The sequence below is a fragment of the Harpia harpyja genome, chromosome 18 (assembly GCF_026419915.1).
Source record: "Harpia harpyja isolate bHarHar1 chromosome 18, bHarHar1 primary haplotype, whole genome shotgun sequence".
Lineage (NCBI taxonomy): Eukaryota > Metazoa > Chordata > Aves > Accipitriformes > Accipitridae > Harpia > Harpia harpyja.
Window position 1 is genome coordinate 7,883,338 of NC_068957.1, and position 26,937 is coordinate 7,910,274.

Consider the following 26,937-nt stretch of genomic DNA (forward strand, 5'->3'; position numbering starts at 1 on the left):
AGCACAAGTCTTATGAGGAGCGGCTGAGGGAGCTGGGGTTGTTCAGCCTGGAGAAAAGGAGGCTGAGGGGAGACCTTATCGCTCTCTACAACTACCTGAAAGGAGGTTGTAGTGAGGTGGGTGTTGGTCTCTTCTGTCAGGTGGCTGGAGATAGGACAAGAGGAAATGGCCTCAAGTTGAGGCAAGGGAGATTTAGGTTAGATATTAGGAAAAATTTTTTTACTGAGAGGGTTGTCAAACATTGGAATGGGCTGCCCAGGGAAGTGGTTGAGTCACCATCCCTGGAGGTATTCAAAAAGCGAGTGGACAGGGTACTTCAGGACATGGTTTAGTGGGCATGGTTGATGGTTGGACTCGATGATCTTGAAGGTCTTTTCCAACCTAAATGATTCTATGATTCTATGAAAGAGACAATCCTATGAGTCTAAGGAGAACAGGTCCTGATGGGACTTAGAGGGGGTTTGGGTTATCTTCTTTCTTAGGAGTTGCCTTCTCACAACAGATGCATGATTTTGGACTTGAGTGAGCATGTGAGCATTTGTAAATTTGAAGATCTTAAAACAATAAGCCAAAATAACTTTATAAAATGTATTGCCTCATGTGGTCAACCTTCATGCCATGTCTCCTAGCACGATAAAGCTCCCCTACTTTATGTTTGATCCCCAGTGAACAAATGAAACCTACTCTGTGAGGCAGGGACACAGTGACCCTTCCTTTATCTTTCCTCTTGTGTTTTCTCATAATTAGCACTGGATATCCAGTCCCAGATAATTCAATGTGATACTTCCCTTGACTTACCCTTTTCCTTATTTTATCCCACAGTCTTCCAACCCTGTTCAGCGTCATAGCTCTTTGAGTTTAGGCGGGACAGACAGTGAAGATGAACAGGTAAATAGCTACTTTTCCTGCTAATAAAATTCCCTGAGACAGCATGTGTGGTGTCTGTATGGAGCCAGTATGATAATCTTTTTTTTTTTTTTTCTTTTAATCTATTCTGGGTATCATGTATCCTAGCAAACAATTCATAAACAGTCCAGAGTGATGCAAATGATACTGAAAATGTACCTCTCACAGAGTTTTGAATAAGAACCAAATAGAGAGAGGCAGAAACCTACTGGTAAATGGTTTGTGTGAACAGCAGTCAGCTCTGTGACACAATATGAATCTGTAAAGTTACACAGCTGAAAATTGGACAAGGCAAAGCACTTCAATTCCACTTCCATGTCCCAGGGCCGCAATACCCAACAGCAGTAACAGCTTAATAAAACCTGGCTGTCAGCAGTGGCTTGTGAGCAATGCCCTGCATCTCTTATCATGGGAAATAATTGCGGGATCGGCCCTTTCTGATGCCAGGTATTCCGCAGGAAAAGGTCTGTGTTAGTTTGCAGTTTTCTTTGGATGATAAGTGACCATCAGAAGCAGCAGGTTCTGCTGTCAGACCAACCCAGTCTATTCCTTGACCAGCCTGGAAAAATTTATGGAGGTCATATTTTTAGAGAGGAGCCTAGGGGACCTTTACCTTGACTGACCCTGCTGCTTGAAGCTGAGTTGAGTTCCTGCCCATCTCACGCTTTCAAGACAGGCCTGCAAGGTTTGCTTATATTGCCTTTCTCCAGTGTTAATATAATGTCTGAAAGACCACTCAGACCACAGTTATGGCAATGGGGTCTTCAAATGCCAGTGACAGAGGCAGCCACCGCTCCAACAGAACTGATTCAATTCATGGGATAGCCCTTGCAATTGTATAAGCAACGTAATCTGCCATTTAGCTGAGAAGAGGAATAGTTATGGGTCCAGAACAGCTACAGGCTATTTTGGCCCAACCTTTGCAGTCCTCCATACAGAATCCCTGTTTGAGAAGCTTACCAGAGAGAACACAATTTAAGCCTCTGTGAAACTGAGAATAGCCCACAAGTAAAGAGGAGGTAGCAGGGTTCTTAGAAGATTCCTTCCTGATGAAGAGGGCCTTAAGGAGCCAGAGCAGTATCTTGAGGGTCAAACAGTTAGCGCCAACACTACTGCTAAGGAAGCTTTCCCTTTCGCTCTCTCTTGGGCCAGCCTTTGAGAAGGAAGAGAGCAATCTTTGGGCAAGACCAGCTAAATTTCCCTGTCCGTGGTTGAGATCAGACACTCTCCTGCTCAGTCATTTCTAGATCTTTTGCTTTGGGGACAGAAAGATAAAGCAATGTCTCCCCCCTCGTAGCACACTACTAGTTACACAACTTTAGAGGCCCAAGTGATCTAGGTAACTTGGATTGTCATTATTTTTAATAACTTCTTGTATATATTTTATCTTTACTTCAATGTACATTTTATTAACATATCTCCCATTTTATATTTGGACTAAAATGCTTCATTTTGTAAGCCTGCATACTGTTTTTTCCTTACAATGCAAAAAGCCCTTTTCTATCTGGTTCTGAAGTCTTTGAGCTCTTTCAGTCTTACAACCTCATCTCCTATGAGAAGGAAGGACAGGGACAGGAGAAATTTTTTTCTCTCTTATTGCACAGAATTCCCCACTTAAAGGCTCTTCCTTTTTCTCCCCAACTCATTAGGAATCTGGCTAGCTTCTCTATAGGACCATGTATGTTCCTTTACCCAAATATTTTTCTTAGTCAGCAGTTTGGTTTAGCAGAAATCTTGCCAGTATGTTTGCCTAAAATAAAAAACCTTTTCATAAATAATCATCATTTCTATCAGTAACTTTTGAAACTATTTATGTAATACCAGGATTTGAGCTAGCAGAACACAAGTTGTTAAACTGAATAACCTCATCCCAAAGATGAGGACAATTGTGAAAAGCACCAAGAAATCTACACCAACTATTGCATTTAACAGTGTTGTATATTTAGTAAAGGAAAAAGAGGATTTGAGCCTAAGCAATCTGAAGTTACACACAGTGTAGTGGTTTACATTTTACTATTGTATTAATCTTGCTGCAGATGATAGTTACTTCATTTCTTTGCCCTGTGCTGCTTCACTGGGATTTCCAAGAGCTTCATGCTGCTGTCACCTCTGTGTGAAATCCTGATGTATCACCCATGTAACTTCTCAGTGCCCTCCACACTTATAAATACCCACTTTCTGACTAATCTAAAGCTAAATGTGAGGCTATCACTCAAAGCAAGGAGCAAGTGACTTCACAGAGACATTAACCCACATTACCCTGCCTTTGCCAGATAGCCTTTACGGAAATCTAACTTCCTTGTTGGCATCGTCAACCCGGACTGATTAAAAGCAAAACAGGGTCTCAGCTTGTGGGGCTGAGGACAGTGTTTTGGCACAAGCGCTTTTTAGGAAATGGGCCTCCTAGCTGCAGTGTTCTCCTTGTGCAGGCTCCTGCATCTGCCCAAAAACCAACAAACACCAAATTTATCTTACACTTAAACACTGATGTGGAAATCTTGTGTCTGCTCCACTGTCTTTGAGAGAAGATACCAACTGTCAGTGCTCAAGAGAAAAAAATACCCTGAACCTTCAGTAGGGTAGAGAATTTGCCATTTATGTACAGCAGTAGCTCAGATACTAGCTTCAGGTGTTTTTATATTAAATAAGCACAACTGTAATTTTATAATTGAAAGGCAGAAGAACTTGTATGTAGAAATGAGTAACAATGTTACTATTTTTGTAAGTTCTAGTGATCCTGACAGGTTTATCATTACTCTTGTAGAATTATAACAATAGTTAGCTTATTTACTAGATGTGTTCTTCCTTCTCTCTTTCACAATGTGTAAATGTTTCATGAGAAGAGTCTGTATCTGTCATACCACATTCTGTTGTGGTTTATTTCAGATCTAGGAACTAAAGAAATTCAATGGAGAATAAGTAAATTAATTTTAGCTACCTTAAACACAAAGCAATGTACCTAGACAATTTTTGTAGATCAGATGGGCAGATGCTTTCATTATCTTTAAAATTTCATCAGCACACATTTTTTCAATGCTGTATTATATCCTAAGCTTAAACAAAACTAAAATCTGAATGACATGCACAGTTAAATGGCTGTGTTTCACCTAGCTTTATGGCTGAAGCCAAAATAGCAGGTATGTTATACTAAATGAAGCTTGTTTGGCATGTCTGTGAAATTTTGCAAGTGTTCCAGAAAGTCTGGTCTACGTTTCAAAACAGTAACAAAACCAGTCAGACTGCATGTTTAGGGGTTTCTCTACAAACACTTATGTAAACCCTTTATTTTGATAGCATAATCTAAGGTTACTGCTGTTTAGTTCCCCAGAACAGCATTCCTGCGAGGGTGAGATCCACATCACTGTCTGAAAGATGGTTCTGGGATACTTGTTGGAGGGAAGCATTTGATTTTCCTGTGAGCGTGGCTATGGTAACTTTCTTAGAAATAGGGATAATGAGGAGCAAGCATCCATGCTACTTTTGTGGCTTTTTAATAACATATTCCTGCAATGTGTCACATTATTGGGATAAAAAGGCAGCTATAAAAACTGCACCAGTGTCTCCTGCTGGTGCATACATATATTGCAAATGGTTTTTCAGATAAGAACTGGGAAGAGGACAAGCTGAGGCTCTTACTGTGGGAGAGGGAGAGACAGGTATTTCTCACTTTTGTGTAACATACAGCTGAACACACAGAACTGAGTAATCTCTACGCAGAGACGACATTAGACATGCGTTTTAAAGTGAGGATTTATGTCCAAACATACAGCCATTTCAGGCTTCTGAAATGGAATGAGCTAGCAAAGGAATTGTTTCAGAGATGTGGGGAAGCCAAGCAAAATGTATAGTGATGTGTTTGTGTTTTACAGATACCTTCTGGAGCTTCCTCCAGGCCCATCAGTCCTTCATCCTCTGCCACTCCGGGGGCCCCCGGCTCACGAGGCAGCAGCTTCCTTCCCGTTGACTTCACCATCCCTGCCAGTCCCCTTGGCTGCCTGGACACCTCAGCAGCCAGGCACAGGATTGCCATAAACCCCCGGAAACAAAAAGGCTTTACGAACAAGAATCAGCACACACCCCAGGTAAGTGTTTTCTGGAAAAGAATCACCTCACAGAGGGAATGGATATGAATTTTTATTTATTATTTTAATTTTTTTTTTTTTAATTTTTTTTCTCTCTTATCCACACTCCTATACTTTTTTGGGGTTTTTTTTTTCCATTGGAAGAAGGGAAACCACCTATTTTCCACCAACCAACCAATCAAAAAAGACTTGGGAGACTTCAGTACCATGGGAGCTGAAGACAAGTGCAACTTTGTTTTTTCATTATTTAGCCAAAGAAGTTGTGGGTTACACTTTGTTTGTAAAAACATTCCTGTTGTTTGAAAAGCTAGTTTTCAGTTTTAAAGAAGCCTAAGTCTATTTCTACAAACGATTTCAGATTAGCTTTAACTTAATTCTTTGTATGTCAGAGGAAAGACTGAAGGACTTTGGGAAGGCATGTGGCTCTGCATGTGGGAAATTAGGATGAGATGCTTCTCATCCTGCATTCTAGGAAACACGTTGTGAAGCTGAAGTTCACCAGATAGAAAAGGTTGTTGAGCTGGAGTGTGGCAGAAATAAAGAGTAATACAGAATGAGGTTTTCTTGGAAACTTGGGCCCTACAGCATCTTTGCTGGATATTCTTTGTGCTGCAGCTGGTACAAATACAGTGCTGAAGGAGAGAAGCTAATTGTGGAGTGTTAGTCAGTGATATCAGAATTGATGATAATGTCTCTGGCTTGGTCTCTTCTATACCAAGCCATGTCTTAAAAACATACTTGTTCACTCAGAATATGTCAATCCCAGAATGTTTCAGATTCAAGAGAGATCAATGGGCTGCCTTTGACATTTTAAACATGAATGATTTCTAGGTTTTTAACTGGAATAGTACATTACCCACAGTGTTGGTAAATTACAGGATGAGGGTTTTGTGACTATGTTTTGAGTATTGATAAACGTGTCTGTGTATAAAATACAATTTTTGTGCATTATTCTTTAATTAAAAGATCTTACTGCACCTCATTAGGTGGAACAGCTGGAAAATGAAACACGTCTTCCTGCAACTCCAGAAAAGAAGGGAAATTCAACAGAATTACTTGAGAGTGACCAGCATAAAAGTGATTGGGAAGGTAATGAGGACTTATTTTTTGCTACTTTGGGTGCTTGAACTCTTCTACATAAGGTTGACAGGACCTATTTGAATTGTAAGTCCTTTCAGACTAGGCATCTTTTGGTTTTATATCATAAAACCAATCCTGGCTGCTAAAGTGTTATGATGGAAAAAGTCCTGTACTCCACTCAACACAGTGGTGCTGAAATGGTGAACTTTGAGGGCAGCATTAAAAAATACATGAGGTGAAAGTACCGTGTTCAGAAGTACCTGTGCTACACAGTTGGCTAGATCTCATTGACTGGGGATCCAAGTTCCTTGAAACTCCAAAAAACCTTAACCTCAGTATTATATCTGCTATGTGTATAAGGTGACTTTAATTGGCTTGTGTTTACTAGATATTCCTTTGCCACCTCCCCCCTTATCATTTGAATAATAGCTAATTGCCAGTGGTAACACAATTGTAATTGTATTAATTGTAATAACAAATGAAATTTCTCCAAAACAGCACTGAAGACTTTTCTCTTTAGCACTGCATTACAAATGCACTGGCTAATGGTAATGCTATAGTGTAGTGGGAATGCTGGCACTTTGTCGTCAGGGCAGACTCGGGACCTGATGCTGTCACACATCAGAGTTACTGTGTGTGCAGACACATCTAAGCTATCCAGATGTTCAGCAGCCCTGCTGGAGCTGCAGAAAGCAAAGCTACCTGATGCTGAGATGTTCTGCATAAATACAGAAAATCCTCCAGATCATTCTAGACAGCCTTTCTAGGCATACACATGAAAAAGTGTCTAGGGAAACCTGGCTAGTAGGGTTACAACTAGGCGCGTGCACTGAAAAGAACTAAACAGCAACTGATTTGGTACACCTTAAGCAGAGAACAACTTTCAGTCATTCCTGGGATTAGATATGTTCAAACTAAAAACTTTATTAGTCTCCTCAGTTGGACATCTGATTTCTAAATACACTTTTGAGAGCTCTAGGCAATGGTGCCTAGACATGGGGAACTCATGCTAAATGACTGCACTATCTGGAATGAATTACTGATACAGATGGTGCTTGAATTGTAACCTTTAAGTGCACACTCTTCTCTGTTTAATATAGGATTATCAGCCCAGGTGGGATATTGTGCAAAGGGAGGCAGTTCTAAGGAGACGCCAGGTGTAAAAAGTCCCACTGATGCTGTCTGTGACTCTCGTGATTCCACGCTTGTGGCAGAAGACTCTTGTGCTTTGCTGCAAGAGGATGCATGCCTTTCAGACAGGGACCATCACTATAAAGCAGCTGCACCCCTTCTGAGACCTGAGCCTTCTCCAGTGAACCTGGAGGAACACCACAGTGCAAAAATGTCATGCTGTTCAGATGAATCTGCTGATGAATTGAAATTACATCAGCAAAATACCAATACTGAAGTATCTGCACTTCCAAAATTGCAACAAATTGAAGGAGAAGCTGTTGTGTTTCCAGACATACTAGCAGATGACTTGTTTAGCAATGGTGTGGAAACAGAGGGCATAAATATATTGGCAGATGTTGCACAAAGGTCCTCAGTAAATTCTGTGGACCCAAACATCAAAGGCCAGGAAAAGGGGGATCCACTGTTTATTGGCAAAGTAGAAGCCTGCTTGGGTACTACTGAGAATCATTCCAACCACGCTGTCTCAGATACTGCACCAAGCACTTCACAGGTTGTGGTAGCCGATTCAGAGTCGTCTTCTGACATCAAGACAGTGGCTGTTTTGAAGGCTGAAAACAGTTCAGTAACAAGAAATGACAAAGAAACTTGTGCAATAATGGAATTTCAGTCATCCAAAGACAATGCAGAAAAAAAAATAGACACTGCTGCATTGGTCTTGGAAGCAGGTTGCATGCTACCTCCCAGTAAATTGGAAGCATGTCTTAAAGCAGAAACTGTTTCTGTTTCGAAGGGTAACCAACGCAGTCAACAGGCCAACACATCATACAATTCTGAAAGACTTTCCATTGGATGTCTTGCCTCTTCAAGTTTGGCTGGCTTGAAGAGTAATATCTCTTCCGATGATGACAGTAAGGAGTACCAGATAAGCAGTACAGCTTCTCACAGAAAAACAGTGGAAGATGGCCAATCTTCAGATGTAAATGTAAAAAGTCCACTGAAGACTGCTTCTGCTAAACCAGTCAGATTTACCATTGCACCAGCATGGCAAAGATCTCTCTCAGGGGGTTCAAATTCAAAGGAAGATTCCTATACCAGAAGTTCCCCAACGTCCCCTATAAGACCAGAATTGTTTGAAGGAATGACAAAAGAACACACCCATTTTGATGCAGTCACCCAGGAATCAGCAAAAACCAACTCAGATAGATTTGATCGAGATTGTAAGGACAGTGATTTGCATTTGAATTCTTCTATGGAGTGGGCTAACCATGAAGCACAAAATGTTGAAAACCCATTTGGGGTCAGACTAAGGAGAACATCTTCTTTACTAAAATACCAGAATGAAAGCCGTGCTGAGTCTCCAAAGCTGATCCCCTCTGCTGTTCCCACGGCTTCTTCTGCTTCAGTCAAGGAGGATCAGAAATCGGTGGGCACCGGGAAGCCACCTCCAGGCCTTCCTGTCAGCACAAAATCATTTGTTAAAAAAACAGACCTCCTACAAGACAAAAATTCTCCCAAGACAAGACCAGAAGAAGTGGCCAAGAAGCAAAATGGTCATAAACCTTCAGGTATTTATGCTGTATTTTAATCTAAACATTGTAGAAAACAGTGGTTGTGTAAGAACCTTGGCAGAGTGGCAAACAAAAGACAAAAATCCTCTTGACGAGGATTGAATTCAGCCTTGGGTTCATCAGCACCATAATTTAATTGGCTTGATGATTTGGCTGGTCAAGAGAATTCTTGGTTTATCTTAACGAGGGGTGTGTTCCAGCAAGAATAACAACAGAGTAATAGCTTAAGGGCCTCTGAAACATTTCTGGTACAACCTACTTGTGCATATAGTTGGAATATTAACACGGCTTTTTAAAACTTGCTGCTGTTTTGTAGTTAATTTTCCAGATTGCAGCAGCTCAAACCTTAAATAGGAGTTGCATTAGGTGTGATTATTTTTTTTCTACAATCACTTCATCTAAAATATTTAAAAAGTGAAAAGGCACCTTGTATTTTACTGCCTACATGAAAAAATAATGGTTATCATACTCATTTAATCTGCAACGTAAGGATGTTGTTTCAAAGGCAAAATCCGGTTCACAATGATCTCAGTGGGAGTTCTGCCATTGACTTAAACGGAAGCAGAGTCAGGTCAAAAACTCCAGAATAAATAGAAAAACAGTTACTGCCAAGGACAAAATCGTCAGGGAAGGTAATTTTATCTCCCCAGTGTTCAAAGGGTATTACAGATGCTGAAGGATTTAAAACACAAAACACTAGCTTTAGGCTGACTTGACCTAAATCCCTTCTTTACTTCAAAAATGCTTCTTTTGTAGAAAAAGTCTCCTCTCCGCATTTGGAAACTGCTTCCTCTGAACCAGCTTGGGTCTCCGTGGCAAAACTAAAACAAAAGGGTTTCCAGGACCACCCTCTTGCCAAAGAACATAAAGCTGAAGACAAAGCTTTGACCAAAGTGGATCAAGAGGAGGTAGAGTACCAAGTAACGTTCTATGGGTATGAATCCTGCACCAGATTGCATGGGTACCTTTGCAAACTGTTCAGTATCATCTTCTTGGGAGGCGCGTTGTGAGCACTACTCAAAGAGAGATTTTCAGGACTAGCCTCTAAAACGTATTGAGACAGACAACTGGTGAAAGTGAGCAAACACATGTGACTATACTGTCACAGTGATTAGTTTTAGAGCTGGATCCTCCTATATGTCCCTTTGCACTACTCAAACCTGAACTTTTCCAGAGCTTGCCTATTGCCCAGAATGTATTTCTGTAGCCCAAGAGCCGCTTTGAGTTGCACTAGCTTCCTCACTGTTAGTGACCTACAGGCCGCATTCACTGTCCTGCTCTGGAGACTGCATACTGAACATTTGGCTTTTCCACTGACTCTTGCACAAGTTTCTTGTGCAGCTTGGACAAGTTCTTCAATTCCCCATACATATGAGGGAAGGTAACTTGCCTGCATGTGAAGTAACCCTGTATTTGTAGCAGCTGTCTTCTTGCCTTCTCCCTCCCTTCCTCCCTCCCTCCCACAGGATGTCCCCAACCATCCTTGTCTGGCTTTTGCTGCATTTCCAGGCTTAGAGGTGTTGCCAGGGCGAGCTTTATGAGTGCCAGTGGCTAGCAGGTTTCTTAGCTGCATTCTTTCCTTCTCTCCTCTCCTCGTTTTGTAGCGAGGGATCTGTGCTAGTGAGAACATACTGAAGAAGAATATGCCTTCCAGCTTGAGCTCTCAGGACAAGAAAATGCAAATGAAGACCAGTGTGTCTGCTGCTGCAGGTATTCTCTTTCTTTACATCTTTACATAGTGGCTACAGTTTACACCAGTGAGTGGTATGGGTGGCAGGTAATGGGGAGAGACATCTACCTTTTTGATAAACAGCAGACTTTATGTAAGGCCTGTTCAGACTATAGTTTGCATGTAAGTCAATGTATCGGCTTGCTCACTCAGCAGAGAAAGCAAGTGAGGAACTTTTATCTCCACTGCCGGTTCATGGAATGGCATATAAACAGTATGGTGATTTATTACTGGCAAAGGTCAGTACTAAAGAATAGCAGTTGAATTTGGAGAGTGTCCAGAAGAGAGCAGCAAAAAAGGTCAGGTCTTCTAGATCTCCAGTCAGCCAGGAAATACTGATTGGAGTGGAGTTGTTTAGTCTAGAGAAGAAAACTTAATTTGCTGCAGAGGACAAGACTAGTCTTTATGCCCTGTATAAGCTTAAAATGCATCAGGGGAGGTTTAGCTTAGACATTAGGAAATTCTAACAAAAAGAGTGGTGAAGTGTGGAATAGCATAGGTTGCTTACAGAGTGTGTGCAGCTTCCATTGCTGGATGTGTTTAATAGATAAACATGTATCAAGAATAATTTAGGTAGAGTCAGTTCCGCCCTCAGGTGAACACAAAGGCTCAGTGGCCCCTCTCCTGCCCTGTTAGCTGTGATTCTCTATAAGAAAGATGCAGGGGAAGAGTGTGACTCAGACGTCGTGACTCACATAGCTCTTCCAAGGCTACTGCTGGGCTGCAGCTTATCCCTCCCTGCTTACTCAGTGTGGTGCCAAACCTCAGAGGCATGATCCAGCTAGATATAGATAAGCCAGCTCTTCAGCTGTAAAAGCATATTGTGCTAGCTGAAAGCTATTGATTTCAGATACTGCCTAAGAAGATAAGAAGTGCCCCACTGTGCGAGAGCAGTGGCTTTTCCGTTCCAGGTTTCTGTTGCTGACACTGTCAGGAAGAGATGCTGTCTAGAGAGAGTGCATGCACCTGGCCACTTTCCCCTTATAATCCACCAGCATCCAGAATTGTTGTATTAGAGATATTAGGGGGTGTCTCTATGCCTGCTCCCTGTAGCAGTTGTTTATAGAGCTGTTACCCATTTTTGAATCTACAGGTCCTACAAAATAAGCTTTCTCCCTTACTACAGGTAGCTGACCAGCTGAGGATGTGCACCAACACAGAGGGTCTGATGTCAGTTGCCACCCTAACTGTGTGTGTGTGTGATTAAAATACAATAGTTTTTAAAAAGGATTCTGTTACAGGCCAGCTTTGTCTTATGGTTTTAGGTGCAAAGTGAGAGATGAAACGTAAACAGGCCAAGATTTTTGCTTAGATTAGAAGGTCTTCCTTTGAAAGGTTGGCACAAACAGACTGCGTTTCTGTGTGTTGAATCATCTAAACCTTGGAAGTCTAGCAGCCTTCAGTCAAAATTCAGAACTCCACAAAGTACTCTGCTACTCGTTTACTAGAACTTACACCACTTGTGGTCTTTGCAGCAGAATTACAAATTTTTCTGCATCATGTCTTCCCAAGAATTGGCCTAGTTTCCTGACATCCAATGACTGTTTCCCCCCTCCAGCGATAGCATTTATAGGCGTATTCTAGTCTCCCACTCCTTGAATATCACAAAGAGCTCTGACCAGTGCTGATGTTTAAGGAAAACACTACTCCTCTACTGCTCAGAAAACCATGCCCTATTGTTTAGGAAATGTTCAGCACTGTCAGCACATGAGTAGGAAATTGGGAATCCCAAATGTAAACTCTCCTCTGATTTTGTTCCCATTAGCACAGCCAGCAATTTGTCTAGTTGAAGATGCTGGTCGTGGAAAGGATGTAGATTTAATATCCAGAGGAGTTATTAATTTGGATCATGCTTTTTGGCTTATGTTAACTGTTAGCAGTTTTCTTCATGGATGGTTGAGGTTTTCTGTGCAATGCATGCATCCTGCACACAACAGCAAGAGCCAGGATAGCTCAAAGTCAGCTAAGTTTGGAATAGAATTCCAAGAAATCAGATCCTTACTTTACTGCGTGTGACTGTTTTGTTACTGCTGCATGGCAGCCCATGTCATAACAAAGGGAAGATTACTTCGCTTGCCTCTTCTCTCTCCCACTTCACCCTAAGCATGGTAAGGTTTGTCCCAAAGCCTATGTTCCCTCAAATAGGCATGAGCTACTGGTTTTGGGTTTTGTTTTACCTTGTGCTGTTGGGAGCATGCAAAGGGCTTTAGACTCACTTTTGCTTATTACAAAGAAGGAAGTCTCCTAAAATGTGAAAATTCATTTCCAAAATCAAAATTTCAGTAACACTTAAATGCATACATCACCTTAGATACTTCTGAAGAATTTGCTGTATAAGTAGAGCTGCAGCCTGTTTTTAATGGATAGTATACTTCCTCCAGTGTTCCTAATTATAGCTTGCCTCCTGCAAGAACTACCAAAGAGCAGGATTTTTAAAAGACCAGAGACCTCCTGAGTGGAGATAGGGAACTTCTTTGGCTTTGCTCAGGGGTGTGACTGATGGAGCTGATGAACATTTTCCATTGATTTCAGTGCAAGCAAGCTCAAGCTTTTTGTACTTAACATTGCTCAAGTCCCCATGTGGTCTCTGTTCTTGTGCTGGAACACAGCAGCCTCATCATGCCTGCCACATGCCACGCACAGAGTAATCAAGTATGAGAAAAAAATTGAATTTTCTCAGTGTGACTTACATACAGAAATGAGATACTGCCTGGGTTGGAATGGATGGAGAGAGCATGATGTTGAAAGACTTGTGAACCATGTCTTGAGAAATGAGAGAGCTGCCTCTGTTTAGAGCTGTATTCTGTGAAGCACAATTCCACGCTGTCTGTCTGAAGACATTAATCTTGAAAATTTTCAAACAAGATGGATGGAAGAGGCCTTTTCTAAATAGTAACTGAAAGCCATACAGGGATTGTTATCTGTATTCCTCCATCCTTTGTGAGGATGACAAGCTTGTGTTAGGCTTCATGAACAGGAACACTTAGCCCCACCAGAATCCCACCTTCTTGGCTTACAAGTCCAAGAACATAACACACTGGTTTAATCCCTACCTGGTATTTAATAATATTGCTGGAGCAATATTTGTGCTGGCAGTGAAGACTGAAAAAAAATCTTTAAGACTTCTCAATGTTGAAAAACATATACCAGTTACTTTTAACCCCACAGCAAGCCTGGGGTGATCCTTGCCCTGCAGATATTTTGCTTCCATTTTCCTGCATACTCAGGAGTCTTATTCCTAGATTCTCTTGCACTCACAGAGCAGAATAAGCCTGTGGAACACCTTGCTGTGCACTGTCATGGAAATTAAGAGTTTGAAAAGATTAAGAAATGAGTTAGCCAAGAATATGAATTATAAGAATACCTGGGGCTATAGTCTCCACATGCTTGAAGAATTTTGAAGAACTTCTTCATTTATCAGGGCTTAGACACTTGCTGTTGGGGCTGAGGAGAAGATTCTTTTATGGGCAGATTATTCATTAACAGCTTAGTATCAATTTTTCCGTTGCAACAGCTAGTCCTCACTGTTGCTGTAGCTGGACCAGATAGTGCTAGTGATACCCAGTTTAATGATTCCTCTGACTTATTTTTGAGTCACAAACATTCTGGGCTGTAAAACAATTGCTTTAGAGAGAAGGAAATATTGGCAGAAACTGAGTTTTTAACTCTCTAGCCTTCTGATGAGTGATGGATATCTTGTTGTTGGCAGGTAAAGTTGGACCGATTGCTCAGGAAGCATCTGTGACTCCTGCTGTTGAAAAGGAAGCAAGACACTCCTCTAACCTGCCAATGACACCATGCAGCCCTGCTGAACCACCGTGGCTATCCCTGGCCAAGAAGAAAGCCAAAGCATGGAGTGAAATGCCCCAGATTGTACAATAGCAAATGACATAAGCATCTTTCTTTGTATTGCCAATAGCCGCGTTAACTCCATTTAATCCCTTCTTTACTGTGACAATTTTTTTGAGAAATAAGAGCCTTAAAACTTCTGATCAGACTGTTGTATGTAAATACACAATGAAGAAATGCCATCATAGGCTTAATTTCAAGTATTAGGAAGCTGAGCATTTCCTACTACCAAATACTAGGAAAACTTGGTCAATTTGTTATATCCTTACACATCTGACAGTGATGTTCTAAGAAGACATGCTTCAGGCTTTTGAAACATTTCCCTTGCAAAACATGTTTTTAAAGATTCCGCAGACCATACAGTATTTTGTGCAATGTGGCTTTGGCTAAGAAATTAATGTATGCTATAAAATAGATATAATGCTGGGCACTGACACATCATGACTCATGGGCATTGATGTCATCACGCTTCTTTGTCTAATGCTCTCGGACGGGCAATCTGACTTTGCTTCTGATTGTTCATGGATCTGTTTTGTGGTAGCTATAAGATCTAAACAGCATTGTGAGTTGGAGTAATTCTTGCTTTTGGGTGGTTTGAAGTCACAACGCTGTGGGTCTTGTGCTTTGCTCATTGATGCCCACTGGAATGGCCCAGAGCCACATACCTGTTCTCTCCCATGCACTGGAAAACCACCACACTCTAGCCTATACTCTGCTTTTCGTTACACCTTTGGAAATCTGGGATAATTTGGGCATTCTACCAAAAAAAAAAAGTCCTTTGATTATGGCAAATAGTGATTTATTTTTTGTGAGATTCCTCAGCCAATTGTCTCTCTTAAAGAGCATGTTGGGGATGGGAACTATTTGCTACCTACAAGGTGGCATCTTGTTTTCAACAAATGCCACTCTACTCTCCATGTTCATGTGGATGTGTATTTAGTCAATTGTATTTAATATTAGTGATAAAAGGGGCATCTGCTTTCCTCTTTGCCTCATCAGTCTTTAGCCAGTAACTCAACATCAGTCTAAGAATGTGCAGCTGGGAAAGGATTATTCTCTCAGGACCCGGCCTTGCAGTCACTTAAGTTGACAGAAGTTTTGCTATTGACTTTGAAGGAAGCAAACATTTGAAAAAGAAGCTTTGTAAAATTATGTTAGTGGCTTAAGTGGCAGTGGCACTTACCGGTCCTTTTCAGTTTTTGCAGCATTGCACATTTATGTAGTTTTTGTTTACAGTCAGTGCAAAATTTGAAGGCTGGCTTGGCTGATGGAGTTCAGTTCCCAGTTTTTAGCTGGGAAGTTGGTAGGTATTTTTAAGGAAAATTTTATCTATTGATAGGATTAACTGCAAAACAAAAAATTTGGTTTCAGATCAGCTCAAGCAAGACTTTAATCTTCCAGTCTTGGCCTGAATTTAATATGTAGCTCTTGCAATTTGAAAGCAGTATTAATTAGGAGCTAGACTGTGATTTTTTTTTTCTATATAGGTGAAAACTTACTCACCCAAGTAGGCTCACTGAAGCTATAGATACTGTTTATTTTGTACTAACACCAGACAGAGTAAGAGTTTCACATTGGCTTGGTAATCCATGCCTATTTTACTACTTGTTTTTCTCTATTTTAGGAAGCATATCTTCTCTTACAAAGAACTGAAACATTTGTATTTCTCTGAAACTTTTGAGTGTCATGTAAATGAACATACTCAGCTTTGATTCCTGAAGTTTTGTACAGCTGCCATCCCATCACAAGCTTACTGACCCTGTGTAAAATATCTGCATTTCTATACTCAGCAAGCTCTCTTCTCTTTTTATTAGTGTGGATTGTGATACTTCACCCAAAGTACTGCAAATTATACTATAATCTCTCTTTCCCTGTGTTTGCTTTTGATCTTAATATTGTTTCTGTCTTTTATGTTTGGTATGTATATATGTTTTTGTAATCCTTGTCTTGAAGAAACCCCTTTTGTATTCCATTCCCATATTTGGTTTACAATTAAATGCTGTTGCCAGTGATGATGATATAATTCCTGGGAAAAGGAGAGTGGTAGATGGCCTTCATTCATTAAGGAAAAAATAAAAAGAGGTCTTTGGTCAATATAGACTCTATATATGGATATACTGCATAGATCTTGTTTTGAGATGATTTTGTGTGGCCTAGGACTGATCACCACAGCTGGTCAGACTAATGGACTTTTCTAGATCTAGCTATTTAAAAGTTGAAAACATCACCAGAGAGCTGATGGCTCTCCTTTTGTTCTGGAGTTATTGCTTCTTTCAGTACAGGGTTGGCTTGAAGGCTAGCACTTGTGGTCACAGGAAGCCTTGTAAATACTTGTTTGAATGTGTTTTGGTATTGCTAGTCAGCTGCTGTAAGACATTTTGGGGTTGCTTTAAAAAAGAAGAAAAACCCATGAGAATCATGTGGTGTTACATTTGAAATTTACTTGCCTTCTGGATTTCTGAAATCAATGTTTTCAAGTTTCTCTCTGCAACCAAGAGAAAAAAAGCATGTAGAGAGAAAACCAAAACCTAGCCTCATGTAATCACAAGACTTTAGAAGATGGGGTTTTAAGATAAACATTGAAATATCAGTGACTTATTGATGCATTTGTAGAAGTTGGTAGCTCTGTTAGCATGGCTTTGATTTCCTGTCATTCTAGTGTAGCTTTTAGGTGTTCGATCAGCGCAAATAACTAATCTAAGCTCATTTGGGGTGATTATTTCTAGACACAGTCACTGTCTTTGAAAATAAGCTGTCTTGAAGTGCAGAGTTCATGGCAGAACGTCACTGTGAGGTTTTATGGCTCAGGATCTTTAGTGGAGGATGTACAAAGCTGTCCCTGAAATTCCCTGTGCACAATACAGTGACTGGGGTTTCAGCCGGCCTTGGTGCTGCTGTGTGACAGCAGAGGGTGCTAGTGCCATCCCCCAGGAGCGCAGAAGGGTTCTCGGTGTTACAGAAAGCAGATTTCAGTATGCATTTATGTGCGCTATTACAGCAAGGAGACCGGAGGCTTTCATTAATGCGGAGAATTATGCATTATTCCATTAATGCAGAGAGGTCTCTCTTTCAGAGAGGTCTGTTTCTATTTGTGATTCGATGGAGGTTTTGGAGCTATAAAGTGTGGGGAAAAAAACTTTACCTTGTTGTTACAAGAAGCCCCTGAGAATTGGTGACGATGATTGCAGACGACACCAAGTTGGGAGGCAGGGTCGATCTGCTTGAGGGTAGGGAGGCTCTACAAAGAGATCTGGACAGGCTGGATCGATGGGCTGAGGCCAATTGTATGAAGTTTAACACGGCCAAGTGCCGGGTCCTGCACTTCGGTCACGGCAACCCCATGCAGCGCTACAGGCTTGGGGAAGAGTGGCTGGAAAGCTGCCCGGCAGAGAAAGACCTGGGTGTGCGGGTTGACAGCCGGCTGAATATGAGCCAGCAGTGTGCCCAGGTGGCCAAGAAGGCCAATCGCATCCTGGCCTGTATCAGGAACAGTGTGGCCAGCAGGAGCAGGGAGGTGGTTGTTCCCCTGTACTCGGCACTGGTGAGGCCGCACCTCCAGTCCTGTGTTCAGTTTTGGGCCCCTCACTGCAGGAAAGACATTGAGCTGCTTGAGCGTGTCCAGAGAAGGGCAACCAAGTTGGTGAGGGGCCTGGAGCACAAGTCTTATGAGGAGCGGCTGAGGGAGCTGGGGTTGTTCAGTCTAGAAAAGAGGAGGCTGAGGGGAGACCTTATCGCTCTCTACAACTACCTGAAAGGGGGTTGTAGTGAGGAGGGTGTTGGTCTCTTCTGTCAGGTGGCTGGAGATAGGACAAGAGGAAATGGCCTCAAGTTGAGGCAAGGGAGATTTAGGTTAGATATTAGGAAAAATTTTTTTACTGAGAGGGTTGTCAAACATTGGAATGGGCTGCCCAGGGAAGTGGTTGAGTCACCATCCCTGGAGGTATTCAAAAAGCGAGTGGATAGGGTACTCCAGGGCATGGTTTAGGGGGCATGGTTAATGGTTGGACTTGATGATCTTGAAGGTCTTTTCCAACCGAAATGATTCTATGATTCTATGATTCTATGATGGGGAAAGGTGGATTACATGGTGAGTTCAGTCCTGCAGTGAGGCCATGCAGGAAGATACGTGAACGTGTCCCAAAAGATCATTGCAGTTTGGCGTTTTAATGCTGCTGCTTAGAACAGCAGCTGCCTGGCTGGAGGTTGATCTTCATCCCAGCCAGGTGTAGAATCTGATGGTTTTACGGAGGAGGTTAGAGAGACAAACAGCAACTTGGCAAGCACCTAGCTGTAGATTATGGAGATTCCTTTTGCTGTAACAGTGAGCTGTAAAGACTTGGGCCAAAAGAGAATCTGTTATGTTATCATCCAGCTGGTAATTAAGTGGGTTTGTGGACAAGAGGAAATGAGTCAGTTTAAATGAGGGAAAAAGACTCCAAAATTTCCAAAGCTACACAATTCTGCTCTAGCACAACTCCGACAACACTTTTATTACGAGAATCTTGTATACACATCTCCTTAAAGAGACCCAAAGAACAATTTCTAAAATTCAGATATAACTGAGGAACCAATACTCATTTCAATTACCATACTTAGAAGGAAAGCCTTAGAATAATGAGGAAAGACTAACCATATTGAAAACACTAAACACTAGCCCTTTTCATGTTAGAAAGTTTGGATAGAGAGGGGCCCCCTAACTAGGATTACATTATGTCTTTTTCAGTGCTGTAGTCTAAAATATTAAATGCAGTTTGTTTTGAAGTATTACAGTAGAAGTTCTCAGCTTAGAAAAGCTGTAATTCCTGAGTTTGTGCCACCTGCTCTGTTAAGTGCTTTTGAGATCAATACAGGAAAGAGATTAGCCTGTGAAGACACTTTGTCCTTTAGAGCTGCTACTGGAAGGTGATAGATCTGAAGGATACTGGTAATGAGAGATGTGATTAGCAGCCTAATAAATAAGGCAAACGTCTCTGTCTTTTCCTCTAGTGTGTGTTAGCCTACCTATGTTTTTGTTAGAGATTTATCCTGGTTATAAGATTTGACAAACTTGTCTCATCAACCGTCACCAAAATGTTAGTAATAATGATGTGGAACCTCTCATATTTGGGGAATCTGAGCACCTGTTTAAGATTCTGACCTTGATTTCTCACTTGCTGTAGTTGTTGCATTCTGTGTCTTCTATGTTGTCAGGAAGTATTGCACCCAAAGCATCAATATTTGTTACAGGCTATTGTTGTTATGGTCTGGGTTCGTTCTTGGTGCAGAGGTTGAGTGAAAACTCTGGTTTTCATTGAAAATGTTTTTTAATGTCTTTTATGGAAGTAGGCAGGTGAAATAAACTGTGAATTCTGAACTTGGAACACAAAACCATGCGTCTTCCCAGAATAAAACGGTTGCTCAGGTATTTCCAGCTGGATGGATGAAGGGGCATGGCTGGATGAAGGTGAATGACTAGGGAAGAATGAGAGTTCAAGCTGAGAAACAAAAGGCTTAGAGTGGGAAGCTACAATTCAAATTACTTTTCCATAGTGGGTTGTGTCTAAGCCCAAGGAAAGGTATTGGAAGGGGCCTTTAAGTAGTGAAGCTCTTCATGCGTCTCTTCTCTCTGCACATGGGGAAGCAGAACTTCATATGTTCTTGTAAATGAATGGAAATACATCAAAGATGCTCACTGCCATCCACAGCTTTTTTTTTTTTCTTCTTTCATTCGATGCAGTCCGTACATTTCCACTTTATGTGGTCCAGGAGAGGTAACGCTTTGTTACCTGACCTCATTCCTTATTCTGAACCACATTAAGCAGGTGAGTACCTTGATTGCACTGCAAATCAAAGCATGTGGTGACTTGCTGGTCAAACCCACAGCAGTGCAGCACTTTAAATGGAACTGCTGTATGATCTGTGTGTTAAAAATGCAGCTTCTCAGAAGTGAGCGAAGCCAAAGTTTAGCAGCTTCACCTGACTTGAGGGGCAGATTATTGACTATGGAAAATGTGAGATGCTATTATTATTCTTATTGTGCTAGGAGAGATTTAAAAATAAGCTATTTCAATAGCTGTTTATTTTTTAGAGGCAGTTAAAAGAAGAAAGATCTAGAGGCAGATTATTTAAACAGGATTATTAACTGTCGATTCTTTGACTGATCTATAAACCAAGTTAGTCACTGAACAAGAAACAGGTATGAAAATGGCTGAGGAGTGGAGTATTTAATTGATATAATTTTGTATGATGTAGAAATGAAAAGGCAGCAAGAAGGGTTTGATTGACATAAATAACCTAAATGGAGAAGGTTTTTTGGTACCTGAAACTCTCATTCCAGCCTTTCTTCTATCTGCCTCAGAATAGTTCTGTTAAAAAAAACATAGCTTCTCTCTCTAAGTATTCTTACTTTTCATTTGTGGGTTCAAAACCCCTTGTTACTTAACCTGTTTTGTAGTCAGCCATATTTTACAGAAATCTGATGAAAAGCTGACAAATCCAAGATCACATACGTATCAATACTGGCAATGCTGCCTTGTTCAAAGTTCACCCTAACCTACTTTGTTAAGCTAATACTTCATTACATTTTTTCCTATTATACTATTCTGGCTCCAACTTAGTTTTGATTCACAGGTATTTTTCCAACACAGAAGGGTGAAGTTGATTGCTTTAAAATTAGAAGCTTTCCGCATTGCTCAGGAATATGTTTCTGTGGCATTGAGGTAAGTTTTTCCAAGTTACACAATAAGTTCATTGTAGCAACTGCAGCAATGTATGGGAAAGGGTCGAAGTCCTGGGGCTGTGTTGTGTTTCCATAGCGTTTAAATTACATGCAGCAGCCTTCCCTAATGATGTCATCAGTACCGTTGAGAGCTAACAAAGCAGGAGAAGATGTTGCTGGCTGGCTCCTAGCAAGTGCGTTGTTCCTGCTCTGCTAAATACCTATGTCATTGGTGACGTGGGCAAATGGAGTAAAGTGACAGTCATTGAGAAGCAATGGAGGGGTGATGTGCCCCCCAAAGGTGCAGCATTTTACTAGTTGTGCATGTGGCATGAAATAACTTCATTGGACTTTGTGAGCTATGGAAGTATGTTTCATTCATACAGGAGTAAATAAAAGTGACTTTTCTGACACAGCTAGATGTACAAATTGGGATATATCTACATTAAACTAGAGTTGTGTTTTAAAGACAAGAGGCGTTTACTCAGTTTGGATCCTGAATCATACGTATTTCAAAGAGGAGGAATATATATCTGTTTTAGTAGAGTATTTCATTGGTAAAGGGAGTTTTACCCAAAGATGAGTGACCTGATCTGTACTTGCATGAAAGGAAATCAGAATAGAGCCTCATTTTATGTTTTGGGGTTTTTTTTTCCATTTTGACAGGACAATTTATTACATAAGCATTCTTAATGTTATGATCCCTTATAAAAATAACTGTCTCCTTACTTTACATTGTTTATAAAAGAAGAACTTTGGCTGTGAGAAGTACTACATATTGTGGTAGAATAATAACTGTGAATATGTACATTGCATGTAAAATGCTAGAAGAATCAACATCACTTTTTACTTGCTATTTATTTAATAGTTTCAGAGCATGACTTGCTACTAAAGCCCAAATTCTGCAAAGCACTCTAGCATGGATCAGTATGGGCTTGTACTGACCATGTGTGGCCTGTTGAAAGGTAGACTACAGGTCTAGTCCTGTTGTTGACTGGCCACAGTGGAAATTGGATTTGGCCCCTTTTAAGAGATGTTTAAGCAAAATGGAACAAAATCTTTCAGAAAAATGTGTTATTTTTTTGGTAGTCAATCATGTCATGCAAATTCAAGCAATATAACTTGGAGGTTAAAATGGCACGGGCTGTTGTGACAAAGCGTAATGTTGCAATCTGGAGTCCAACCACCCTTGGATGGGGGAAAAGTTGGGTGTTACCACTCGCTTCTGGGAATCCAGGTCTGGTAACCAGGTTGGTGTGGCTTTGGGGCTGTCATCAGTCTAACACCTCGAGGAGATGTGTTTGGCTTAGACTTGCTGGGTGTGAAGGTCTTCACTTATTCCTGGGTAATGCACCCCCAGTTGGTGTTACCTGAAGGATCTCCTGGCATCAGTCAGAAGTTCCAAGCAAATGCATCTCCCCTAAAGCCAAGTTTGATAAGTCACTTCTGAGAGTCTTTGAAATCCAGATGAAGAGTAGCTGCTCAATGCAGTGTGCTTGCATCTGTGCCAACAGGCACCCCGCTCTACAGTACATTTTGCTTTACTTTCAGACAGAAGCTCCCTACTGCAATACATCAAGAGAAATATTTGTGCAGCTTCAGTTTAGGGACTCTCATGAGTGAGCTGCTGCCAGTCGTTGTCCAGATGTGATCTCCGGTGTCTCTCATAGTATGTTTAATTAATTTAGTTCAGTGGGTTTCCTGCAGCACAGGTGGCCTTATGACTTGCATGCCACTGATTTGGCCCAATAGTTTCAGTTCACATGTAGCGACAGTCTCATTTGCAACTTCACCAAAGTCACTGGAATTGACTGGAATCGGGTGGGTATGTAATTTGTTAATGCTGGTTTATATCTTGTTCCATCCTTTTTCTTATGGATTTCTCCTTTGAAGGCAGCGGCTCAAAAATGAGATGATAACAGACGTACTGCCATGACTAATTAATTTTTAGAGCATGCCATTCCTTTAGAGAGACAGTTTGTATCCCTGGAAAGCTAGTGACATAGCAGAGGGAGCTGGGATGGAGCAGTGGGATGCCTGGACCCCTCTGTGGAGACTTCAGGTAAGCCAGAGCCTGTTCCCCTCCCTGCTTCACCTTCTCTGCCCTGGCCAGCAGTGCTGAAACCTGGCTTGGGTGCAACGGGGTGAACCAGGGGGTTGGCACGTCCAGCCCTGCGCTGGGGCTGCTGTGCGTGCCAGAGTCTGAGCCAGCCTTGAGCTCTGCTGCTGCGGGAGGGCGGCAGCGCCTGTGCCCGGCTGAGATCAGTGGCTTGGCATCCTGCAGGCACGCTGCAGGCTGCTGCCATCTCGCAGGCGCAGAGCCTTGACATTTATATACTCTCCCCTAGTGTTTCCCTTGCTGTGCTGATGTAACCAAGGCCATTGCCTAATAACCTGGTCTTCAAAATGAATTTCTCGTAGCTTTTACCATGGGAAAGAAGTTGAGCCAGCAATGCTGGTGGTGTCCAGAGTCAGAGTTACTGGAACATCTGATTTCTTTGCCTTGGACAGGCAGCTTGTCAGTCTTCTTACTGTGCTTGATAATGGGAATTTCAGAAGCGTGCGCACACACTTTTGTGTTGACTGAGCAGATAAACCCAACAATTTTCCAGACAGAACTGATAGTTTTGCTAGACTTTTGCATTTGTTTTTATTAACAGTATGGGTCTGTAACCACAGTACTGCAATCAAAGATTTTTTTCTTTCAGGGAGTGACTTAAACAACAACAGACTTTATGCAATTTTCCAAAGAAATGTGAAATAACAAGAAGGATTTCAGTGCTAAGTGGCGCTTTGGGCTTTCTTTCAGATCTTGGGAACAGCTCTGTCAGTCAGGAACAAATCTACTAAAGCCAGTGGAATTAATTTGGTCTAAATAAGATTATAATTGGGCCTTTTTCTTTCTGCATTGCTCAAAAATAAATCTCAGTAAATAACTTGGGGTCAAGTCTCCTCCTGGCTATGCCAGAACTGTGCTGAAGTTGGGGGAAATTGCCCCAAATTCACACTGTCTGATAGTCTACAGTGAAAAAATGGTTGAATAAATATGTGTTTCCTAGGTAGCCCTTTCAGAACTTGACTTGTAATTAATAGCTGTTTCTTACTAAAAATACTATTTTATTGGCTGCTTTGAGTTCCTCGATGTCACTGCAGACATTTCTTCCACTGAACTTTCACAAAGTGGGAGAATTCACAGGCGGACCATGGCTAACTTGGTTCACGTTCAAAGCTGTGGGGATGTGAGTTGGCACCAGACTGGGTGCCACCACGTGTCATCTGTTGTACAGTATTACTGATGTAACGCAGTGCCTGTGGCGTAATGGCTTTTAAGTTAGAACCGACTGACGTCTGCCTGACTCTGAGAGAAAGCAGAGCAAACTTGCATCTCCCTGCAAAACACAGTGTAGGCATTTCCGCAGTCATTCACAGAATGTTCTTCATTTATGTTTACATTGATGGTGGACCCAAGATAGAAAGCTACATTTTGAGCTAGACATAAAGTTCTCCAGAGTTCAGCAAGTATATGATTAAGGTTTTGGTTCTGTGTGTTGTGGAACTGTAATTCAGATGCGCTGCTCTGGTCCAGATCGGGATCTGAACTCTCTCAAAGCTTGGGGATATTTGGTGGATTTTTTTTTGTTTTTAAACCCATGCAATTTTCTAGCTCTTATAAACTGTGTTCATTTTGGACTCAATCTGTTAATGTACAGCCTAATAGCAGAATAGCTGCTGCTATCAACATGTAATCATAAATATTTGTATTAATAGCCCAAGCCTGACATTCTGACTTTAATTAATCTGATTATGTTTAGTAATAAATTGTAGTAACAATTTAGACATATTTTTTAACTGGTGAAGCTGCCAGTCAGTTTTGCAAAATGGCATTCAGTGGGCTAGGGATTTACCTTGCTTGAAGGTAATGTTAATCCCTGGCTAAAAAGATGACTATCTTTATATTTCTGGGATCATCAAACTAATCTTTTTTTTTTTTTTTTTTTTTTTTTTTTTGTAGTGCAGTGAAGTATACCATTATTGGTTTGGAAGAAATTGATTTATGGGAAATGATTCATCTACCACATGAAAAATAGTTCTGAGGTAGGTCTTAATTCATTTTGGCTTTCTGAAGTCTTTGAATTGATCAGTCAACAACTATACTTAAAGCACAAAACTTATAGCTAAACTGATGAACCTGTGACCATTTATGGTAGCAGAAGTAGTGAAGTGCCTGTGTGTCTAAAGCTGGCAGACCAATTTTGTCTAGCTAGGAAGGGCTGAAAGTAGGAAGCTGGTTTCCATTCTGGTTTCCCTGAAGAGTGTGTGTGTTTTGGCTCCAAAGAAGGCAAGGAGTAGACATTGAGCTTTTGTCTTGTTTTTAGGAGATGTCCCACTTTGCTCTTACCTGATACCTTGTTAAACTTGCCCAAGGATGTTTCCTGGGACATAAAAGGGATGTAAATTTGCCTCCTAGCACGGGCTTTCTGTAGAAGCTTGTCCAGCAGCCTTTCTGCTCTTGTGAGACAAGACTTTGTGAGACATGCAGGTCCATGCAGGACTTTTGGATGTTTAACTTTGACCAATATGAAACGAAGGTTTCGCATTCACTGCCTTTGCTCAACTATTACTGATGCAACCTGCCTCCTCAGAACAAGCCCAACGTAAACTTTTCTTAAAGGATTGAGGAAAAAAGTTGGTCTCTGGCAATGAAATGCTGTTTTTATTTTAGGCATCTCAATGTATGAGTGGGGAAAGTAATCTGATTAGCACATTTGCTAGAGAAAGGAACCAATGGGAAGGTGAAAATATTAATAAAAGACAGAGTTGACTTATACTCAAACTGGCCTTTAAATTTGCAGTATATGCTGTAAGGACATGCTTATATAACCTCTATTTCTATTCATAAAGGTTTATGTGGGTCTATATTGAATTATGCATTTAAAATTAATCCACTGAGGCAGCCCACTGAGATGCCACTTCTCATTTAGTAACTGCATTAAGGACTTTGTGCTTCATTTAGAAACTGTGAGAAGCTTGCTTTGTGCTGTGGAGAGGAACTGGCCTGCCAGATTCAGACGGGCTATTATAGGGGGTTTAAAACAACCATCTCTCTGTCTTTCTCTGAGTTACCAGTAAAACTCTATTCTTGACTTGTGTGACCCGACTCATGCAGCTTGGCTGAACCTGACAAACCCAACTGACTTGTGTCAGATTCTTAGAAGAGATTAATGAAGATTTTCTTCAGGGGTTGGGAACAGCTGATTCTGCCTTTGCAAGGCTGTGGGGACCCGGAATGAACAGACGCACACATTAGGTGTTTATACCAGCAGCTGTAATTCAAGTTTATTAAGTGCCTTGTTTGTGTAGTTTTCCGGTTCCTCAGGCATTGCAAAAGGGTCAAGAGCTCTTCTAGATGTTTACATGGATTTTGTTCTAAGAAATCTTAGGCTCTTATCTCTTCTTATCTGCATTCTCCAAATTACAATTCTGCTTTTAAAATGGCTGCAAAACGGTATTGTGAGGCTCTGTGTCATGTCTGAATTAAACTTCTTTAGCTTAAAAATAAAAGCATACCAGTTCTGTATAGTCACATTGTGATGTAAAATACAAATTGAGATATCTGCATGGCCTATCTCATTCATCATGAAAAATCACTTGTTTTGGGAATTACTGCCTTTATTGACTCTGGGCAAACCTGTTGTCTTCCTATTCTGCTTTTGGTTGTTATTGTTTTTATTATTAAGTTAGTGCTTTGTGGCCTTAGTATAAAAAAACCTACTAAACGCGTAGCAAGCCTTTCAGTTTGTATTTCTCATTCTGTGAACAGTGGTCATACTGCCAAAGTATTCAAGTGTCTCCAGTATATTTAAGAATTTAATTGTGTGAATGCTGAAACTG

The 26,937-nt window shown here is 41.1% G+C and overlaps 1 protein-coding gene and 1 long non-coding RNA gene across 12 annotated transcripts in view; both read left to right on the top strand.

Annotated features, from left to right (window-relative positions):
* KIAA1210 (KIAA1210 ortholog) overlaps window positions 1-16,442 on the top strand; it is a 45,806-nt gene extending 29,364 nt beyond the window's left edge. For 9 of the 11 annotated variants that reach the window (XM_052813516.1, XM_052813522.1, XM_052813526.1 and 6 more), the window contains 7 exons: window positions 823-888; window positions 4,776-4,988; window positions 5,975-6,077; window positions 7,169-8,767; window positions 9,527-9,678; window positions 10,375-10,480; window positions 14,209-16,442. In XM_052813516.1, the coding sequence (XP_052669476.1) occupies window positions 823-888; window positions 4,776-4,988; window positions 5,975-6,077; window positions 7,169-8,767; window positions 9,527-9,678; window positions 10,375-10,480; window positions 14,209-14,381 (2,412 nt within the window). In that variant the 3' untranslated portion in view covers window positions 14,382-16,442. Of the gene's footprint in view, window positions 1-822; window positions 889-4,775; window positions 4,989-5,974; window positions 6,078-7,168; window positions 8,768-9,526; window positions 9,679-10,374; window positions 10,481-11,625; window positions 11,691-14,208 lie in introns of all 11 variants that reach the window. The other 2 variants (XR_008239102.1, XM_052813518.1) reach the window with 2 other exon arrangements.
* A 1,974-nt stretch (window positions 16,443-18,416) lies between these two features.
* On the top strand, window positions 18,417-26,840 carry LOC128153951 (uncharacterized). The gene is made up of 3 exons (XR_008239171.1): window positions 18,417-20,149; window positions 25,058-25,140; window positions 25,422-26,840. It is a non-coding gene; the product is annotated as an uncharacterized LOC128153951 (long non-coding RNA).
* Window positions 26,841-26,937: the final 97 nt, after the last annotated feature.